General features: G+C 35.1%; 2 protein-coding genes across 2 annotated transcripts; one reads left to right on the forward strand and one right to left on the reverse strand.

Moving 5' to 3' along the window:
- The first annotated feature begins 2,530 nt into the window (after nt 1–2,530).
- On the forward strand, nt 2,531–7,122 carry LOC140982946 (protein NRT1/ PTR FAMILY 4.6-like). Its single transcript, XM_073449739.1, has 5 exons — nt 2,531–2,683; nt 2,806–2,917; nt 3,239–3,456; nt 5,368–5,811; nt 5,920–7,122. Exons 1-5 carry the CDS (start codon nt 2,681–2,683, stop codon nt 6,883–6,885), a joined length of 1,743 nt encoding a protein of 580 aa, XP_073305840.1. The 5' UTR covers nt 2,531–2,680; the 3' UTR covers nt 6,886–7,122.
- A 2,449-nt stretch (nt 7,123–9,571) lies between these two features.
- On the reverse strand, nt 9,572–11,682 carry LOC140982492 (aldehyde oxidase GLOX-like). Its single transcript, XM_073449026.1, has one exon. It carries the CDS (start codon nt 11,520–11,522, stop codon nt 9,720–9,722), a length of 1,803 nt encoding a protein of 600 aa, XP_073305127.1. The 5' UTR covers nt 11,523–11,682; the 3' UTR covers nt 9,572–9,719.
- Nucleotides 11,683–12,258: the final 576 nt, after the last annotated feature.

Genomic DNA, 12,258 nt, shown 5'->3' on the forward strand with positions numbered 1-12,258 from the left:
AGTGTCTTGGGATGATTTTTAAAATCCCCAAAAATTAATTTTCCGTCTAAAAAGAAAATTTTTTTTTGTGACATTGGTTTTTTTCTTCTTAATTTGAGAACTTTTTTTTGGCATACATTATGTGTTTTCTTTCCTAATTTTCGCGTGTTAACTATCTTCACAAAAACAATTATCATGAGATCATATCACACAGATCAATTTTATGAGACAGACAAATCTATCTTTGTTTGTGGTTAATAACAATCAACTTTTTTTTACGAAAGTTATAAAAAATTTAACTCATAATAAAGCATGAGTTTCGAGAAAATATTTACATATTCTTATTATTTCATATATAAAAAAATTAGTTAATTATTACTACGGTAAATTTTCATTTTTATGAATACAAGTAGTTTGGGTCATATTTTACACATGTGCCTAATATCAATTATATTTATATGGCAAACAATAACATAATTAATAAACTTCAGTTATTTAAGTATGAGTGAACACTTATCATTTTACCAAATATTATAACTGATTGTAACAGTGTAACTCAAATTTTTTTAAATCGCATAACAACTCAAGCATCATATATCGATTGATCTATACATTAGGGACAATTATTACACCAAACATGCTATCACTCAATAATTGTACTCGTTAAGATCAATGAGATTTGAATTCGTGACTTTGACTTTAATAACAATTGTAGGACCGAGCGCTTGTCTCTAGAACAAAAGTTATAGATGTTATTCAATGCGTAACTTTATTTTCTTTTACTCGTGGAAGCGCACAATACATCTGTTTGGATGCTAATGGATCGGGATGTTACTCAAATGAGTCTGAAGAGATACGTGCCTTTCTGCTGGTGTTGTCTCATATCCCTTAGAGATCAGTCTTACCCTCTCTACCGTTGATTCTGTCCCCAACAGACACAATATTGTCCGTTAAGATCTAACGTCACTCTTTTAAAGTCCATCAATCCTATTAGATCAAACGACATAACGTCGGCAGCTTAACACACGAGAACTTTCTACGAGATCACTCATCCCAATTCTACTATGACTTATGCATGCTTAACCCAACATCCCCAAGGTGTATATAAATATGTTTCTTGGGAGACTTGAACTCATGACCTCTCTCTAGATCAATTATAGGATAAAACATTACCACTAGGCCAAAATTTATAACTATTAGCCAATATGTAACTTTATTTTCTTATACATTTGACAGCGCAGAGTGCACCTACTTGGCTGATAATAGGTCGGGCTGTTAGTCTAATGTGTCCGGAGATGTGCATGTTTATTTGTTAGTATTGTTTCATATCCCTTAAAGGCCAATCTTACCAGTTCCCTACCGTCAGACTTGTTCCAAACATATATATTATTACCAATTAAGATATGATGTTACTCTTTTACGATCAACCTAGCAATCTAGATCAAGCGATGCAATTCAGCAATTTGACACACGAGAACTTCTCAAGAAATTATCAATTTTAACATTACTCTCATTCATGTACGCTTAACTTACTAATTGACAAAGTCAAGTCAAGTCATGGAGGGACGACTCCACATCATTATAATATTTCTGCTGTAAAATTTTAAATTATTTAATAAACATGAATAAAACATACATTTGAAGCGCTTAATATAATATATCGAGTCTATTCATATAAAAGCTAATAGAATAATACTCAAAACTCTAAAACTAAATCCAATTAAACAATTGTAAAAAGATTACAATGAGATATATAAAAATAGCTAATTTGTATTAATCTTAATTTCACAATTAATATTACTATCTAGGCAAATTGATTGATCCTATCTGGTTTTGAAAAAATAATTTATCAAGAATTGACTATTGAATTCGAGTATTTGATCCCTTAATTGTGCGAGACAAAAATCGATTGTGACCGAAATGGAAATTAAACAACAATATCCAAATAATCGCGTCATTAATCTATGCAATATGCTAGATCATTCTATTAAATATATATGGGAAATTTTGATATATGATTTTATACAAACTTTAATTTCATCTATAAAACGTTTTTATTTTATAAAAATCTTCCTAAATATTACGTACACTTGATACTAAATATTATTTTTTTAAAATCACTGATATATGATATCGAAAGTGTCGTACGTATCAAGAACAAATAAACCAATTTGATAAGAGGATTAATAAAAAATATTATAAAAATCTATTCTAATAAATTTATTTATTCCCTTAATCACTATCAGTTCTATTTTTCAAAATTTTAAAATTACTAAAATAATTCTTTAAGCATTATTCAAATTTTGAATTTTAAAAAATTAGTATAAAAATATTAAATTAAAAATAACAAAAATTTAACACACAAAATATCACTCACACACACACACACACACACACACACACACACACACACACACACACATATATATATATATATCGCTAGTTATAATAAAATAAACTTCGCACTTTTGACTTGGAACTAACAAAGTATGATAAACTAAAAAAAATTAAAAAAATATATTGCTCTTTTATTTCTCTCCCACTATTTAAATAGGATTTTTGATCCCTCTCATCATCTTCAAGTTGAACATGTGATCACCTCTTCTTTCCTCCAAAAACACATAAATTCTTTGCTCCAAAATAAAATACATAAATTTTTGTGGGGATTCCATTTTTCAACTCGTCCACAGGGAGAAAAATAATGGTGGGTTCTCTTCTTTTTATCTTCTTCATTTTTCCCATTCAGGTTTCTCGCATTTCTTGATTATTTTGCTCTGTTTTTTCTTGTGTTTAGTTGATAAATAATTTTTATTAATTTTGTGATAGGAAGTGGAGAATTACCAGTTGGCTGAGACATGGGATGGATATGTCGATTGGAGGGGGAAACCAGCTGTGAGAAGCAAACATGGCGGCATGGTGGCTGCTTCCTTTGTTTTGGGTAAGTTTTGAACTAAAATTATTGAGAAAATTGAGGATTTCTCTAGCATGTTTCAACTGAAAAGTGCCTCTTTTAGTTGCGGGATTTGTGATTTTGCATTCTTTTCCAGTCGATTGATCATTAGTTTGGAAATAGGAAGGAAACTATTTGTCTTCCTATTCCAAACAAAATTTATAACAAAACGTTCGCCTTTTTAAGAATTAATTAATCTTTTCTAAAAATGCGTTTGTCCATGATCTTTTTGTACAAACCATTTTTTTTAGCTGGAGTTCATTTTCAAATTTAGGATCTAATTATATATTTTTGGGAACTCACATGTAGTTGTGGAGGTACTGGAGAATTTGGCATATTTGGCAAATGCAAGCAACTTGGTTTTGTACCTGTCGGAATACATGCATTTTTCGCCGTCAGGTTCCGCCAACGCCGTCACCAATTTTATGGGCACGGCCTTTCTTTTGGCCCTTCTCGGTGGCTTCTTGTCCGATGCTTTCTTCACGACTTATCAAATCTACCTCCTCGGTGCTCTGCTTGAATTCTTGGTACGTAAAATTGATTTTTTTTTTGGTGGAAAAAAAAAGATCAAATTTTTGTTGTTTATTTTTTTAATTAAAAAATTCAGGGTATTATTAGTATGAAAATTCAAAATAATGTGTCGCATTTAATTAGAGGTGTTAAAATCAGACACGACCCATCAATCCGATACGGTTCAATCTGAAAAAATCAGGTTTGAGTTTGGAGTTTTCAGGTTCGGGTCAGATCGAATTGGACCCGATAGCTGATCCGAAAAAAATTTTGAACATTTTTTATTTTTTAAACAATTTTTTATTTGATTTAGTAAATATATTTTAATTTTCTACAATTAGATTTTCAAATTTAAATTATATATATGAGGAAGAATATGTTATTATGTGTTTAAATTAAAATATTATTTTTTTTAAATTTATTTAATTTTCTTTTAAAAAAAATTAAAAAAATTCAAAATCGGGTTGATTGGGTTCGGGTTCGGGTTGAGAGTTTTCGGGTTGCTTGGGTTTGGGTTGAGTTCGAGTTGAATAATTTTTGAATAATACTATTGTTCAAATCTATCCAACCCACTCAATCCACCCGAATTGATATTGATACCCTTACATTTAATATATTTGACACGAAACTGCATGTGTGTGTTCAGAAATTGCGTCGTATGAGCGTATATCTGGCAGCCGTATTAATTGCATGAAAATCCAATCAGAATATAGGGAAATGTGAGAAAACCATGCAGTTTAATTCACGTTTATTGATGCATGCATCCCTTGAATTTTGGATTATCAATAAGTTGTTTTTTATTATTATTTGTTTCGCAAAAAAAAAGGTATAAAATGAAACATAATAAACTAAAAATTGCAAATTAATTAAAAAAAAGTAAAATTTAAGAATCTAAAATAGGCAAGAAGAATTCAAATTTTAAATTAAGGGAAAAAATAGTATATATTTGATGATTACCCGAAAAAATAGGAAACTTAGTGGTGACACCTCTTAGACCACTTGCGGGTCATGCTATCTGCAAGTTGATTCGCTGGTATGGCGCAATATTATATGTGCACACGAGAATTGGTTAGCTCCCTTCTTTTTTTCCACTTCTTTTTAAAAAAAATTAAATGGGAATTAAGAAAACTCCAAATTTGGAAATCATAATATATAATAAAATCATGAAATTCAATCACTAGCGTAAATCACATGCATCATAACTAGATCAATTAATATATATTATAAACCCCATTATTTTTTATTTTATTTTTATTATTATTCCTCTTTTTTTCTTGAAAAATGTTTTTTTTTTTAAAAATGGTTTTCCCCATCTGTTCTGATAGACCATAAGACAACAACTTTCAACCAACTTATCATGAATACTTCTTTATTCTGATGGGTTTTTCCTCACAAATATTTTCTGGAAAATTCTCTCACTCAAGATTGTGGTTGAAGAACAATATTGCATTGAATATTTTAATTTCTTAGCTAATTCCAGCTAATCAGTATCACAATGTTGACATATCATGATATATAATATGATATAAACTTAAGCATGTTTCCACTAAGATTTTAGGATGGCCACATATTTATATATATGCTGGCAACTTTGTTGTATTTTATTGTGAATGGAAGAATATAAGGCGATTACGAACTTTGCTTCCTAATACCTGCCCTTTATTTGAGGGAAATCCTTTGAATATGATCTTTTAATGATACCCCACCATAAGCAAATCGATGCCACGTTCACGGGTATTCTAAATCTCTGGTCCATGCGATACAACATGTGAATCATGGAGTTTATAATATTAATTTACGAGTTAGATTTCACAGAAAGATTGTATCTTTTTATTGATGTCAATTACCGAAGAAGATTTTAATTAACTTAAGAACATAAAACAAAACCAGGTTTAGTTTTTGTGATCTTTTGATTGTTTAATATGTAGGGTTTGGTAATACTCACAACACAAGCAAAAGTAGGTTCCCTAAAGCCTCCAAAATGTGACCCTTCCAATACAAACATTATTCCATGCCAACAAGTTCATGGTGCAAAGGCTGCAATGCTGTTTTTAGGCCTCTATTTAGTGGCGCTCGGTGTCGGAGGGATTAAGGGATCTTTACCATCTCATGGAGCTGAACAGTTTGATGGGGAGATCCCTCGTGGAAGGAAGCAGAGATCGACTTTCTTCAACTACTTTGTGTTTTCCCTCTCATGTGGTGCCCTGTTCGCGGTGACCTTAGTTGTGTGGATTGAGGACAACTTGGGATGGCAATGGGGGTTTGGGATTTCAACGTTGGCTATATTGCTGTCCATTCCGATTTTTCTAACCGGTTCCCGGTATTATAGGAACAAGATTCCTCTTGGAAGTCCACTTACGGGTATAGGTAAGGTAAGTCGTCGCGTTTGTTTTAGTTTGTATGTAGTTAAATGGTTTTTTTAACATTATTCTTAGGAAGAATTTACTTCATCCATGACTTATGAGTGGTTTATGGAGTAGGTTTTGCTTGCTGCATTATTCAATACCGGAACGCCAACAAGTTCAAGCAACGCCATTGCCAATGTGGCCACGAGCCCGTCTCCAGCTCTTGCCTCTGAAGAAGGTGGTGATGTAGAAAACAAGAAGCTCGAGAAAGCACTAGATTCTCCATCAGAGAGTCTCAAATTTCTCAACAGAGCAGCAGTGAATGTTCCGGCCTGCAACGTGTTAAAATGCTCAGTGCAACAAGTGGAAGAAGTCAAGATTGTCGTAAAAGTCCTCCCAATATTCGCTTGCACGATCATGCTTAACTGCTGTCTTGCTCAGCTATCAACATTTTCGGTCCAGCAAGCTGCCACCATGAACACGAAACTCGGAACCTTAAAAATCCCTCCAGCTTCTCTTCCAATCTTCCCTGTTGTATTTATAATGATTCTCGCACCGCTATACGATCACGTAATCATCCCATTTGCTCGAAAAATGACAAAATCAGAGATGGGGATAACTCACCTCCAGAGAATCGGAGTTGGCCTAGTCCTCTCCATTATAGCCATGGCTGTGGCTGCATTGGTCGAAATCAGACGCAAAAGTGTAGCAACCGATTTGGGGCTACTCGACTCGGCCAAGCCACTTCCCATTACGTTCCTCTGGATCGCATTTCAGTATTTGTTTCTAGGATCGGCTGATCTTTTCACTCTAGCAGGGCTTCTCGAATTTTTCTTCACGGAGGCAGCATTTAGCATGAGATCATTGGCAACTGCTTTATCTTGGGTTTCATTAGCAACAGGATACTACTTAAGTACCGTGATCGTTTCGATCGTTAACAGTCTCACCCGCGATACGCCTTGGCTTTCTGGCAAGAACTTGAATCATTATCAGTTGGAAAAGTTCTACTGGCTAATGTGCGCGTTAAGCGGACTGAATTTTATGCATTATCTGTTCTGGGCTACCAAATATAAGTACCAATCGACGAGGATCAACAGATGAACCTAGTTCATGTTTCTTGAGTTAAATGGTATTGTGGTATATAGGTCTATTAGTTGCTGGTCATGCAAGAACTGGCCAAGTTTATAGTTTGATGTGAATTTGTTTTTTAGCAATTAACATCATTTGTTCTTGGTAAAGAAGTACATTGCTTGTGGTTTTTGGTCGAATTTTTATTGTTAGTAAGCCAATAACATGATTTTAGCCAATTTGTGTGCAAACGTATTAATCTTTATTTAAGTGATGCCAGCGTGAGAAACACAATTATCCCCTGTTTGGTTGAGAAGCCGATGTCCTTCACGGTCCATTTTTAATCCACCTAGCTAAATTTTGAATGAAATGGAGCCTTGAATTCCACATGACACAAGGGAGTTGATTGATTTAAACAACCTCTAAGATTATGGATTTTTTTTTCTTCGCAAAGGAAAAATCCATAATAACTTTTATAGAGGTTGCTGAAATTGACATTTCATTTCCCATAATTGCCATATTTATGGTCATACGGGAGTTCATTGGTAAATTTGTTGGTGAATTCCCGGCTATAATGTATTTGCTCCTACGTATTTCGAAACTACACCTAACCTCACCACTAATGACCCTCAATAGAGTCGGTAAACGGATCAAAATGCTACGTAATTGTCCCGGGTCAAAGGACTAATGGTGTACAACCATAACTGCAGACTTTTTCACTCGATAAGTGAGAACTACTTGGATAGCCCGATGGAGGGTTGTTCAGTGAATCATCAAATGATCACACATATGTATGAATGGACATCTCCATGCACTTACCAATGAAACATGTCGTTTACATCACAGATGCTAGTCTCGAACTCAACCGATCTTTATCTTCATTTTAGATTGTTGATTCGACTAGAAACCTGTTTAGAATATATGGTACACTTTCTAATGAATTTCATGATCTTATGTTGCGAGACAGATCTTAAGGTACCTATTATATATTCAAGGACTTTATCTACACAACTTTCATAGATAAAGTAAATGTATAATTGGATAAAACCGTATTAAGATAAAAATCGTTTTTACATTAGAGTCAGTAAAAGTCAAGTCACAAGTTGGTTCATTAGGCACTTGCTCTAACAAAATGGTCGATATTTGGGTGAGTGTTTTGAATGTCCATGAATGTGAAACAATGGGAATGCTATATAAATATGTAATCAATTTTCTCATTGAATCTTACTCTATATTATCTTTTTATAGGCATATATTCTCTTATTGTAAGTACTACTTTTTTGTCTTTTGTTTTTTCTTATTTTACTACTTAACATTTATGTTATGGATTTTTTTATTCCTTCGGTATCACATTATGTTCGTCTGTATTCCTCATATCTTGGGTTGACAAATCCAATGAGTGTCAAAGAACCCATCCATAGTGTATGAAGAGAAATAATATTCTCGACTTTAATTGTTATAATTCCTTAGATTTTTAATTATTTCTCTAAAATTATTTTTCTTTGTTGATTTGATTGAGTAGATTATTTTATGTGATTTTGCCTTTCTTAGATAAAGAGATAATCATTCAAAAGTAGTCTAAATATGTTATTTATTGGAATGATTTAAAGAGATATGATATCAATGGTTAAATAGAGTTTATTTCTAATAAAACTCTTACTTTCCTTATGTTATAGGTTTTCTTGTGGAGATAAAAGTCTACATCTATAAATAAGAGATCAAGGACATCATTGGGCCCCCCTCTCGGCTTCTTCATTGAGAATAGTCATACACACACTTGTGCACGCCGTGAATATCAAAGAAATAACTCGTCAAGGATCGTGCTGTTTTTGAAGAGTGGTGATCGAGTGTTGCCTTGAATGTTGGAAACATCTGCAGACAACATCCGTGACGACGTTGGCTGAAGATCGTTTTCGTGGCTTCTTCTTTTGGCATCACGTTTTTGCTTTCTTGTTTAAAGTTCTTATTCTGGTTATTTGTTTTAGAAAACGTTTATTTTCTCAACTTGTTGAGGAAATTGATTTTTGTCATAATCACTAGTGATATGTTTTGTGTAAACATTGTTGTTTTCTAGTGATTAACTTTTGTCATAAGACACCGCACAATTATTTATACTTGTGCATATTTAATCTTGTCCATCTATTTATTTAAAATCGATTTGTGTTACAAAATATTATATTCCGCTGCATGTTGTCCGAAATCTTGTAACATCTGGCACAACACTTAATTCTAATAATACACAAATTCACGATTTTACAATCTAGATATTTTTATTATTCTGGATATCTGTCGAATAACATAATTCCTTATAGTGTATTTCTTCACATTTCACTTATTTAGTTTATTCGATTCACATTTAAAGCCCAAAAAGCCTCTTAACTCGATGAAATGATCTCTTCCTAGAAATCCTTAAATCTCATTTCAATTATTTGTGGGGGCAATTTGGTTGAAATTACATTTATTGTACGTAGTGCACTCCAGCTCTCAAACATTAAAACTTTCCCCGTAGGCAAAGGCCGTATGCACGTGGTTTCTGTCTGCAAATGTTTAAAGACTCATAAAGACATTTCAATTCTGTCCTGCCATTGAGCCCACCGACATTTTCGCCACGATTGGTGACAATATTTTCTAATTTAAGAAATTCCCAGGATTCTTTTTTAAGGATCGAGCTCGAATTCAAACTTGTAAAAGGAAGATTGGAAGCAAAATTTGAACAATAGTTGGAGCCGAGTGACAATAAGTATGATAATACAAGTTTGAAGCTAGAATTGTTTAACTACATTTTAAGAATTGAATTTGAGCATTTCAAGAATATCTCAAAAGAATTGAGTAATCCACAAAAAATTAAAGTTTGTCTCCAATGAAACTCACTTGATCCTCACCCAAATACTATGACTAGGCACACCCTGGTGCACCACAAACAGCATGTAATAGCCCGGTGGCGCGATGTTAGCTGTTGGCGGTGCATACACCGTCAGTTTATGAGCAAATACAGATAATTGTTCTGCACTAGCAATGTGCAACACAAGGAGTCTCTGGTTCATGGCGAAAGAGTGAGTAGAAAATGAAGGTGCAGCCATTGTTACGGTGTACTCTCCCTCAGGATGGTACATCTTCATGCTCAAAGTGATGGAGAATTCCTGGCAGTAGGATAAAACATTGTCTGTTGGACCCTCAATGGAGAGAATTGAAGGGCGGAGATGGCTGTATTTCTCCGCCCCGTACGGCGGAGAGAAAGCTTCTAAGCTTAGCTCCGTGGGGTACTTCACGTCGGTGTAGGTGTACCTTACGTGTGGATTGCTTCCCCCAACTAGGATTCTGCCATCTGGCAACAAGGTGGCTGAGGAGTGGTAGAGTCTTGGGATTTTGCTGGGGTTGAGCACGGTGAATCTTTTCTTCGGGTCGGATTCGTCGGGTCTGTAGAAAAGTGGGTTAAGTACCGGGTCAATTGCGGATTCCCACCCGGCTGTTCCTTTAGCTGCTCCGTTTAAAATGATGAGGTCGCCGGTCGGTAGGATAAGCATGTCGGGCATTACCCGACTCATTGGCATGTTTTCCATGACCCATTTAGGATTCGGATCCGTAACCCGGATTCTTCCACATGATTTAGAAGCTGCCATGAAATGACCGTTCGTAGCATTGATGTACGCGCCACCTCTTGCACCTCCGCACACCATCACCTCCACCGACGGTGAAACTGGTGGAAACGTAAAAAACCCATCTGCAATGGGGGGATTTAGCTTCAGCGGCAGCATAGCCGATGAACCTGTCGCCGGATACGATCTTTTCTCACCTGGAATCGCCGGAAATTCTTTTACAATCTTGTAATTCACGTAATCCAGCACTACAGAGCGTTGATTTGCGAAAACGAAGAGATTCCCGTCTGGCAATAGATGCAAGAATGGATACAGATTGTTCTCTTCTGCCGGGTCTGTGGTTTCTTTCAAAAATGGGAAATAATAAACCTGTTTTTCGAGTAAATTCTTGGGGAAGAACTCGTAGTTAAAAGCCCTTCTTCCACCGACAACAATCACACGCCCATCGGGTAGAATTTGATTAGACGCATACCATCTCTGAACAGATAAAGTCTCATGCTGCAGCTCAATCCAGTCGCATTCATCGTGGATGCATGGAGTAAATATCCTAATTTTGTGGTCTCCGCCGTGATATCCACCAGTTTGAATGAGAATTCCGGCGGAATTAACGGAGCCAGAGGAACACCAGACGTCTGTCTGCACCATTAGCGGGCGGTAGGTGTTGGAAGCGACGTCGTATAGGAGGGAGTGAGCAGTACAATCTTCTATGATGGCCTCGTCGTTGTACCTACATTTTCCAGAAGGTAATGATAGGTTTGAACGACCGAAATCGGTTCGGTCAAAGATGACGATTTTGTTGTTGAAGAGGAGTTGCATGTGCATGGCGGAGACACCAATGGATTTCTGTAAAAGGGTCCATTCTCCGCCGCCGGTGACATGAACGGCTGTGTGGTGTGAGGTGGTGATGGTGAAAGGGAAGATTGGAAACGAGATCTGTGGTTGGAATCTTGACGAGGAGGCGAGGCCAGCCGGGGAAAAGGCAGGTTTGGGGTGTGGGTGGCGCTGTGAAGTGGAAGTGAAGAGCAAGAGAGTGATGGCAAGAAACAGCACAAGAGAGAATTTCTTGAATTTCATTTGAAGATAAGGGGTTCTCTTCTGTTTTCTTGATTTGAAACAAAAATCTTGAAGATGGCTATAAATTCAATTCAGAATGAACTATTATTCGGCAAAGAAGTGGAATTTAAAAATATTTCTGTTACGCTCAGATTTGCTTCTTCCTTGCATAACTGATTATATATAAATAGGCCATAATTGAGGGTGATAATTATATTGGGAAGCATGCAAGAATTTAGAACACGGAAATTAAACTCATCGAAATCCGCGTTCCTAAATCAACTCTCGATGAGTTTAATTTTTGTGTTGTAAATTCTTGCATGCTCCCAATATAATTACCATCCCTCATTATGGTCTATTTATATATAATCAATTATGCAAGGAAGAAGCATATATATTTGATGCATTTTCACCATTTTCTTAATCTTTGATTAGAATAGTGCGAGGGGTGCTCTCACGGCCACCTATATGCTTTAATTTTTCAAGATGGTATTCACGTATAAGTTTTAATAAAGATCACGATTACATGCATATGAACATAAGTGCTTGGTCGAAAATGTCGAAAATAGAATAAAAAATGATCGATTAAAGATATTTATGTCACTATATCACAAATCGCAACAATTTTGGCCATTTATAAAAATTGCTCAACCCGAAAACACTCAACCCGAACTAGAACCCGATCAGCCCGATTTCGAATTTTTTAAAATTTTTTTAAAGAAAATTAAAAAAAATAATATTTTAATTTAAAAACATA

Source organism: Primulina huaijiensis, chromosome 8 (genome assembly GCF_012295235.1).
Source record: "Primulina huaijiensis isolate GDHJ02 chromosome 8, ASM1229523v2, whole genome shotgun sequence".
Classification (NCBI taxonomy): Eukaryota; Viridiplantae; Streptophyta; class Magnoliopsida; order Lamiales; family Gesneriaceae; genus Primulina; species Primulina huaijiensis.